Here is a 10,810-nt window from a genome sequence, read left to right on the forward strand (position 1 = left end):
CTAACCAGGGCATTATTTTGACCAAAAATCACAAGCAAATCAAGTAAAGCAGAATAAAGTGGGACAAAATTCATCACAACGTACATTGATTCAACCAGTCAGTAGAAAACGGCAAACCAAGCGAAACTTTACATAACGCAAGTGATCTTTCAGGATAATGAAGCACCTTCACATCAAATTCAAAACAAGAGGTTTGCTACATGGAAATAGAAGAAGGGATGACTGCCAAATTTGTGAATGTGGAAACGCTAAGTTACCTTTTAAAACATTCCTCTTACTACTGAAGACATTTTCTCCCAACAATGCATTTTGGAACTATTACCTAGACAATCCTGCTTCCAAGGTTTTTTATAACACTGTTTTCCTATTAAAATAATCTTCTCCTCTATTATGCTCTAGTACAGCATCTTGATATCAGCTATTTGAACTATTTTTGGCACTTGAAATTATTTTAATGCTCTTTTAGGATGTTAATAAAGTATCTTTGTAAACAGCACCTTTAACAAGTCTAAATTATGTCGTTTGGTAAAAAGCTGTGGTACACAGGAACACCACCACTTGAAGAGAATTCAATTGTGCTAGGCACTGTACAAACACAGTCATTATAAAACAATCTCTCTCTGTTCTATTCTTTATTTCTCTAATGGCTTCATGGTAAAATAGCTATTCCCCAGCACACGCAGGGAGAGTCATATTATTGTTCACTAATATAAACATTTCATTTTGCATAATACAGAGGGTAGAAAGTAATAACATATCTCATTAAGAAATTTCTCATTGGATTAGTAGATGTCATCAATCTTTAAAATGTTTAAGTATTTCTCATTACATCAGAAACCATTTCCAATTAATATCCTCAAACTCACTTTATGCAATACAAACAGTCTACAAAAAAACCAGTTACTTATTATATCTCTCCCTCTCTCTCAAAATAACTGTGGAAAACTCTTACTGGTATTTGGGCATTTGAAAGCTTGCTGTGTTTCCAGCAACACCATTCACTAGGCATCGATCATTCAAGAAACCTCCACTTGGGCCAGTCAACGGGGCCTGTGCCTAATGCCACTCCTTCCCTGAATCCACATAAATACTCCAGATTTTCCTTCTCTATTCCACAGACATAGAAATACCAAAACAGTCTTGGCAATGCTCACAGAATACAGAAAGTAAATTCAAAAACAGCTACTGTGGTCTACTGACAACTTCCAGAAATGTCAGCCACACCAAAATGCACAGTGTTAATTAATGCTGAGAAGGTGCTGCTTGCTACAATCAGTGTCTGTTGGATTGTGTGTGAAATCCCAGGCACTGATATCTTTAACACTGCAGAGCATTCATATGAAAGTGGTAAATAATGGGATTTCTAGGGGAGATTGATTTGTGGTAGTGGTAGCAAAACTGCATGCATTAACTTTTGTTTGACTGAGACTTAATATCCAATCCAATCCAGTTATTTTAATTGTGATCATTTAGGAAAACTTTTACCAAATAATGTGATTTTTTTAGGGTTTCTACATATGTTTCTCTCCTCTAATTCTTCCATTATTTTAGGAACTCCATATATTTTTATTGTCTCACTAGACAGAAATAGACATAAAAAGAAAGAAGAAATCCATAAATAAAAGTCCCAAGTCAATGCTGCTGTTGTGTCCAACTGTAGGCTCTGCCAGCCCATTGCCTCCTCTGAGGCTCCACACCAAACAATTGGATCTTTAACTTCTGTCAGCCTGAATTTAAACAGATCTTTACCTATCTGAGGAACCCACCACTTTTTTTCAGCTTCACCAGTCTAAGAAACAGAAGCAGAGATTTTTGGCTGGGCATATATTCAGAAACGGGTTTCCCAACCTCGTTACATGGAGAGGACTTGTTTGCGGAGAGAAGACAGATCACAGAGGAATACAAGGAAAGAAAAAAAGACATCTATAGCGTGAATGCAGGAAAGGACCTTCAATAAACAGAATAAATATATGTAGCATCCTAAACCTCAGAAATTACTTTCTCAGCTACAGTATGTAGTTTAATGTGCAATTTAATTTATACCGTGGCAAATATTACCTCAAAATGCAGATTACTACTTGTCTTTATAGATTACTACTAGCCTTTATATTACGGGAATTGGGCTTTCTATTAACACAATAACTCCAGATTTAAAAGATACACACTCCTGACATCTAAACAACTGAGTGGATGAACACGATAAAAAGAAGACATCAAGTGGAGTTGGGAACTGTAAAGTTAAACGCTGGTCTGTAAGATGTTAATAAACTGACTTCATCCAGCAGTGGAGCAGCCAGCCTACAGAACAAACCAACCCATAGCTTTTGAGGTATTCTCTTCTCCCAGCATCCCTATAAGCTGAGGGATTCAGCTGATCCAGTTAGCATAAGCACTCCAGAGCACTTGCTAAAAACAATCCAGACATTCTCAGCTACCAGTCCAACATGATCAACCATTACTTTCCACTTTTCTGACAGCTTCAAAATGCTATTCTACAAGTGAAGTCAACCATTAACCCAGAGTATATTACTTGTTTATCTTAACTTAGCTTAGCTTACAGTATCAGTGACACTTTTTTTTATTTTCTTATTTCAGACATGACAAAGTAACTGCATAAGAAAAAGAATTCCAGCAGCACAAACTTTTTCTCCAAACATTTAAATATTTACTCTGATTTTGTTAAATAAGGACAGATCACTAAAAAACATTTATAAATAAATTTCCTTAAAGCAACCATTTTCTGCATCTCTGCCAAATGTTTTGTTGCCAGGCTGCACTAAAACCCTTTTGCATTAATCAAAGACATAATACTTGCTTTGCACAATTTCTGTTGAATTAAAAAATCTGAAAGGATATTTTATAAATGAGGACAAAGAGCAAAAGTGCTGAACATGCCTAATGAAAATTAATATTTCCTTATTCAAGTCATAGATAGACAAGCCCCATTTGACTACACAAAAATCAGATTTAGCTGGCAGACAGACAGTAAACAGTGTGGTTGCTTAGATGCACATTACAGAATGCAACAGAAATGATAAATTCTAATGCTAATTAAAACGAATTTATGCAAGGCGTATGTAACCAACACTTAACCATGTTCAGTCCTGGAGGTTCATTTATATTTTAAATCAATGAGGTAATAGTAAAGCATCTTTGGCACATTTTGCTTGAATAATTTTTATTCTTTGAAAAGCTGATGAAATGCAGCTTTTGCTAACATTCATTCTATTCAGTAACTGAAGACCTGTGAATTAAAAAGATGAATCCTGAAAACACCTTTTACATTGACAGTTTAAAAATCTTGACCTCTCTCTCTCCCTCTTCAATGATGTGTAGGTACCAGCTCAAGTTCACCATGCCACAACTAGAGCTCTGTTTTCCCTTGAAGAGGTCCTCATTGCCCTCTTTCATCATCACATGTGAATTCCCTTCCTGACAGTCAGGCCTCAAGTTAAAACATCTTTTCTCATTTAATGTTTTCCCTAGGTCTTCACATCTAATCTGCCTCTTCAGATCATTTCTTCATAATCTCTTTAAAATAAGGAGTTTTCTATTTACTGACAGAGGCTTATCTGCCTCCAGTCTCAAGTTGTGATTACTGCAAAAATTCTTTACTCTAGTTTTGAAAAAGAAAAAAATAAAATAAATACTGAAACAAATGGGGAATTTTCAGCTATATGATGGAACAGATTCAACAAGCTGATACAACCCTTGAAAGGTAAGTGCTTTAATCAGAGGGCTGGTTAGGTAATTTTTCTCTCTCCCTCTTCCCTTGTGATCATTCTTGTCAGTGTGTATTTAGGCACATTTTGAAATGTCTGCTGGACTGCTGGTCCTAGGAAGGACTTCTGCCCTCCTCAGGCATTAATATGAGATAGAACGCTCAGTCCTGTGAAAATAAGGACAGCCCTAGGGACATACATAGGAAAAATAAAATAAGGACATTGTATTCAGTGATTGTGTTTGTTAGCCACCAAAGGCATTAGGAGAGGAATTTCAGACAGAACATTGGAAACCCTCCTCTCTCCAATCCCACTTGTGGCACCAAAGTCTTTTTAAAATAGATTTTGGCCCAAAAAATATAAAACCCAACAAGGATGCAATGGTACAGAGGTTGTGTTTGCTCTATTCCATGGGTAAGTGGCAAACCAAGAGGTTAAAAATAGGGAGGGAAGGGGGAGGGTTGAGACCCCAATTCATATCAAGTAGTGAAGAAACATGATTTGGTTACAAGATCCCACAATAACACCTTGAAACAGCAAAAACATTTGTACTTAGGCTCTTCAGGTGAAGTAGGAGGCCCTGGCACAGTCCTCTTCCCAAGACAATGGAACAAGGAAAAATCATGTCAAGATGCTGCTGCCTGGAAAAGCTCAGAAAGAGGTTAAGGAGAGCTCATGGGCTGCAGAGCTAACAATACCCCTCTGGTCCCACTGAAAACTACTTGGCAGACTGATTTCACTCAGGGTTCTCCACGACCCCAAGAGGACATGTGATCTTCTGTATATTTCCTACACCCATATTATTGCCTTTCCTCTAATTCTCCACTGCCTCAAATGTTGAGCAAGTTATTATCTAAGGACCAATTCTCACATACTGAGACACAACATAAGCATAAAAATATGGATACTTAAGTGCTCTCTTCAGGGAACAAAGACTTCTTCCCTTTAATTTTAAAAAGGCACTGGTACCTACAGAAAGTCTATTTCAAGTTCTACCTTTGTCAAAAAGAAGAGGAAAACATTTAACTGCAGTTGTTACACAGAAGACCAAGTCTTGGTATCACACGACTGCAGATAGCTCAAATAATTCAGTGGAGTTATACTGATCTATACTATCTGAATTCTGATCAATAGTCTTTAAAAAGATAATGATGGTAAAGACACTGCTTCCCAGATTTTTTCTTATGACTTTTTTTGTTCCAGAAATATCAATCCAATGCCGCGTCTTCCACTTCAAGAGTATAACATGCATTACTTCAAACTGTCAGAAGAAGCAATTTTACAGTGTGATCAAACCTTGCTGATTTTGTGCAGCTCTTAGTAATTATGTTAGTAACTGTAGGCCGGCATTACACCCAACGCTGACAGCACATCACAGATCACCATGTCGGTTGATTTAACAAAAACAAATGAAGCACAGGGTAGAAAGAAGTAAAGGAGAGTTCTGATGTGGCAAGAAATGCCTACACGTAGTCAGTTCTGTATAGAAATGGTATATATGCAGCCTGCATCATGAAATGATGGACCAAGAAAAATATGCATCTTCCTGTTTTGGAAGAGTGATAGTTGTATGGCAATCTTTGTTTAGGAATCAGGATTCCTCACATTGTTCGCTGCAAAACTTACAGACATATCAAAATCTTAGCCTGTGGTGGGCAGTATAAGCAAGATCATACATAAACTGTTCTTGAATATGAAAATTTCACTTTAAAAATAAAAGAAACTGGACAATAACACGTAACAAAAGTTAACACAAGCAGGTTTTACTGAACTGTGGCACATAGAGGGTTGGGAGGGTTTTTTGTGCATATATAGAAACAATTCAATAAGGCTTTGTAGGTAGAATATGAATGAAATATAAAACATTTCAGGAACTCACAGAAGTTCAATGTGTAGAACCTGAACCAAGCAACTATTCATTGCAAATTAAACCAGTAGACTTGGAGAAGGGCAATTACTGATGAGCAAAACAGGTCATTGAAAAATTCTTTCAACTTCAAAAGTCCAGTGCTTGGGAGTGTGTGTCCCTCTCACATCAGTGGAATCACCACCCCTTAATACCACAACTTCTGTTCTATAAGTTGCTAAAAACTGCTGTTCTCTACCTCAAACCATCAAGCAGACAGACACCATGACTCAAGTCTGGGAATCTAGCTGTTTCATGACTCTGCTGTGAAGAGCCAGGTATTCTGCACACATGGAGACTTTGCTTTAGTTTATGTTAAAGAAACCAGATGGTTCTCCCAGTGACCACACAAATGAACCAGCTGTATTTATATCTGAAAAAAATGCATAGACAAGGTCTGCATGGTATGGAATGAGAACGTTTGGGGAGAAACCTAGCTTAAAGAGTAGTAACTATGATCAACTGTGGTCATCTAACTACCATTCAAAAGACTGAAGGTCCATTAAACACACCATAATTGCAGCATAAATATGCAACAGCAAATACCCATTCTCACAAGAGATCAAAAAAGTTATGAAAGCCAAAACTTCAAAGCCATTTCAGCTGGAGAAATAGAAATTACTTAGTGATGGCATCCATATGACAGGATGGCAGAGATCAGAAGGCACCTCTGGAGATCATTTAGTTCAGTCTCCCTGCCCAAAGCAGGTTGTACACAACATTGTCTATACCAAATCAAAGATAATTCACCCCCAAAATGGCTGACGCAAGCATGACAAACACCTCAGACTTTTATGGTACTAGACAGAAGGATGGTAATACACAGGAAAAGTCACAACCCCAGAGAGGCTTTCATAGGTTGGAAGTAAACGGTTGAAATTTGAACCAGAAGAATGCTCCCTGCTCCCTCCCAAAGCAACAAAAACCCCAAACCCCATGAAACAAAATACCAAAACCTCAAAGAAAAAAAAAAAAAATATAAGGAAGCTGTACCAGGTATCACAACTGTTATTTTATAAGAGAAAGAATGCCTCAACTCCAAACTCATAACCCTTGCAGATTATCGTCAAGGGCATCCTTAAGAAAACACAATGCAGTAAACCAGTATAGAAGACATATAGAAGACATCAAATAGCATACACCAAGACATTATTTCAAAAATCTTTAGAAATAAAAACCAGACTCATGCAAGTCATGAACAGCACTTACAAAAGCTGATGCTAGACTAAATTCAATACAAAAATAGCATGTTTCTCAGAAAATGGACATAACAGGCCCCAAAAGGCATATAATCATGCTGATTTCCTAGACACACTCTTAGCCACACATGCCCCTGACCCATTTCCTTCAGAGAAGGAAAAGCAAAATACCATCTGAGTTGCATGAGCTTACTACTGTTCAGTTTTATTATTCCCTCTGATACTTTAGCTGAACTTTATACACCTCAAACTAGATATCCCTTCAGGTCACTGACCAGCAATTCTCCTAGTTCACTTTCTAGAACCTCCCACAAAGAGGAGTGGGAAAACAGCAAAGCTCAATGAACAGCTAAGAAAAAGAGTGCAAAGATTTAATTAGAAGCCAAACACAGATGTGCTACCTTATTCACTGCATCTTGCCATTCATTGTTTGAAAAGAGCCACCCTGATTTGTTTTTCATCATGTTATTATCAAATCGCTGATATTATTATATTAAAAACTGTACAGTCAACGTGCTTATCCTATTCCTCACTGCGGGCAAAACAGAGGAGAGAGGTCCCAGAAGAAAAGCTGAAGGGAAGAACTAGCTCTTCATCAGACAATGTAATTAGATCATACCTGTTCTAAACAAATGTTTCTTGAGAGCAGTCTTTGCCAGGAAGGGAGAAAAGGGGGAGAAAACAAAGCCAACCTAGTTTCCTTCTTGCTGGTTTAACTGACATGACTTCAGAGCACGTGTACTATATGCAAAGTAAGAGGAATTAAGCCCATAGCAAATTGATCGTGCGTGTTCGTTCGTATTAGTTAACTAGAGTTATTATTCTCACCTATGTTACTATTTTAACATTTTGAAATACAATCTGTTAAACTGTTAAATGAAGACATAATAAAATGCTGGAGAGTTTATTCTACTGGTGCCTAGCAACTTAGGGTAAATATAAAATGCTTTATGAAAATGCTATATTATTACTGTGCTTTTGCATAAACCTGTGCACGTATTTTATGCCTAAGTGCGTGCTGAACATTTACAAACCTGTAATGGAACTGAAAACTGTTTTGAATTTGTCAATGGTTCAAAAGGAAAAAAATGGGTCACTCTCATCGTAGGACCCATCTTTCAGTCAGAAGTGAAAGTTGCAAAGGATTTTCCCTTCTTCAGATTTCTCTTTCTAGTGTTATTGGAAAGCTTGTCGTCTTGTTTAAATGAATTTCCTTTTAATCTCCTCCCTGAGCTGCTAGATAGATGGAGCCTCTTAAAAAATTCAGGATATCACTGTAATTGTAAATTGATCTGCTTCTGTGGCAGAAGGCTGGGGCCCTCCACCCAGGAAAGAGACTGTCTTCTCAAAGTTGTTTTTCAGACAAATGACTAATTTGCACTCTTACTACTACATTATCCTTTAATAAAAAAGCAGTTTTTAAACAAAACTACTACTTTTTGCCTTGTTTTATTCCTGGCAATGTACAGGGAAGAAAGCCAACTGCTGAAGCCAATGTGTAGTGTTTACTGGCTTGAAATTTTTTAATTTCCTAAAGGAGACTTTGACTCTGCTTACATAGGAACTAAAACTGTATTAGATAACTAAAATGCACATATTCATCACTGTTCAAGTTCTGAATTAATGTAATATATTAGTAGACACAGGAAAATCGCCCACTGATTTTTAATACAAAGTTAAGGTCGGAACACTGTTATGACTATGCAATCTTTAAAACAGACACGTAACTCATTAGTATCAAAGTAGAGGAAATTATCTACCTAGTGTGGTGCTGAATCGACATAGCCTATTTGCCTTTGGCTCTTTGGTTATGAGATCTGGCATCCCTTAGATTATTTCACCTAATCCATCATTAGCTTTCACGTGTCCTATATACTGTGCAACAAACCTAAATTTAACAAACCCAACTCCCCATCAATTACCGCACTGAATATATTACATGTCAGCACAGAGTACAAAGATTAGACATGCTGAATTACATCTTTCTTCATGAAAAGACAATATTTTTAGAGCACTGTTAACATTGCTGACTCCAATTGCAACAAACGTTCCTTCCCATTGTGGACAGGCACTAATGCCCTGACCTTTGATATTTACACACAACACAGAGCTACTAAACAAAATGAGAAGCCTCAGAAGACACAGAAAATACATAAGAGATCTCAGTGCCACAGAGTCACAGATGTGGGGGTTTTAATTGCCATATTTGTTTGACTGGTGGAATCCTGGAAGATGACCTGATTTTTTTTTTTTTCCCTATAATTCTGCAAGTAAACATTAGTAATTTAGATTTAACTTTCTCTCGCCACATACACAAAGCACACAAAAAGGTCATTACTTACAACACAAAATAAATACACTGCTGTTGTGTTAACACAGCATCCTTACTTACCGGTCTTCCACAAATACACCGACGAAGTTTGAAATTCACTTTGTGCACGAGCGTCCCAGGTTCTCAGCAGCAGCAGCAGCACAAGAACTCCCACGCCCCGGGCTGGCACGGCGGAAACCCCTGGACCACGGCAGAAAGCAGCACTCCCCTCGCTCAACCCCATGCCTCCAGCAGCCTGCTGCCGCCTCCAACACCCGCAGCACGACCACCAAACCTTCTTCAAATACTATTCCCCTCTTCAGAATTTCTTCACGGGGAGAAGGGGACTGGAAACCTCTCTCCCGCTATTGTGCATGGCAGTTGAAAAGGAAAAACTGTTTAACGCCAGGGAACAATAGAGTCCTTGCTCGCTCTTATTCAGCGGTTAGTAGCAGTTTTCCATCAGCTAAAAGCGAGACAGCTGTCCGCAGGGGGCTCCAGCTGACTGAGCAGGTTATCTTGCTCTGGGAGGCAGCAGCAGTCATTTACACCAGCTGGAGAGAGTGAGAGACAGAGAGAAACAGGGATGAGGAGAAACACAAATAGCCCAGTGCTGTAATCTCGACGCAGAGAGTGACTGCAAAAGGCTGGCTTCCCTGGAAGATCCCAAATGATAGAGACTAAGAAGAAAAGAAGAAATCATCATCAGACATGCTTGAGAAACACAAACCATACACCCAGAACAGATACAACCAGAATGATACGTATTAATTAAGAGAGCATCAGACGTTTGTCCTGATAACAATATTTATGCCGCATTAACCATTTTGTAAACAACAAAAAATAAGTGATTACAGGTGCATTAAATAGACAATTAAGACCTTATGAAGGGAAACAGAAAAAATGCAGAAAAAGGAAAAAAAAACCCACTAACTTGCCTTGCATATTTCTCAAACCTCTTTCAGATAATAACACATAGCTCTCTGCTGTAAAGACAGATGAATGTATATGATACCATGTATGTATGTGTAAGCACATCACCTCCATGGTAGATGAAGTGTGCATGTAATATATAATGCAAGATAACATCCTTTCCTATCCAGCAAATATGTACACATATATACATGCATAAATGTCAACTGTGTAATTTCAAATAATTTGAAGATCAAGTTATCAATCATTTTTTAAACATACACTGAGTTTTACATAGGAAAGTATTCAGGATACATTAGGCTGTCATGACGATACAAAAACGTGGAGAGAGACAAAGCTTTTTAAAAAGGGATCTTTATCTCTCCCACCCACTTCCCAGTGAACAGATGCAATAACAAGCCTAAAGACTGGGTTTTGGGCACCTATAAACTGGGAAGCAAATGAGGCATTTTCAAGAAAACTGCTATCATATTCAAAAAGTTTCATTAAAAATGCAAACAGCTACAAAAACACACAGAAGGAACACAGGACCCAGAGTTTGAAAATGATGGAGCTATTGTTGTTTAAAGAAGAAACCTTCAGTCAACCTCTCTTGGGACGCCTGTCATTTTGCACAACCTTCCCAGACTCAGCCTTTTCACATGCATTAGATTAAAATCAGCCGTGATCAAATAATTCCCAAGTCCTTGCCTGTTTAAATATTCTGACATCAGAGCAAATTAGCAATGTTGAAGGTTAC

At 37.9% G+C, this 10,810-nt stretch overlaps 1 protein-coding gene across 1 annotated transcript in view; it reads right to left on the minus strand.

Moving 5' to 3' along the window:
- Nucleotides 1–9,391, minus strand: part of THSD7A (thrombospondin type 1 domain containing 7A) — a 197,281-nt gene extending 187,890 nt beyond the window's left edge. Inside the window, exon 1 of the mRNA XM_035897219.1 lies at nt 9,220–9,391. Coding sequence (XP_035753112.1) covers nt 9,220–9,382 — 163 coding nt within the window. The 5' untranslated portion in view covers nt 9,383–9,391. The remainder of the gene's footprint in view (nt 1–9,219) is intronic.
- Between the last annotated feature and the right edge of the window lie 1,419 nt (nt 9,392–10,810).

Source organism: Egretta garzetta, unplaced genomic scaffold, assembly GCF_000687185.1.
Source record: "Egretta garzetta isolate BGI_Z169 unplaced genomic scaffold, ASM68718v1 scaffold30, whole genome shotgun sequence".
Classification (NCBI taxonomy): Eukaryota; Metazoa; Chordata; class Aves; order Pelecaniformes; family Ardeidae; genus Egretta; species Egretta garzetta.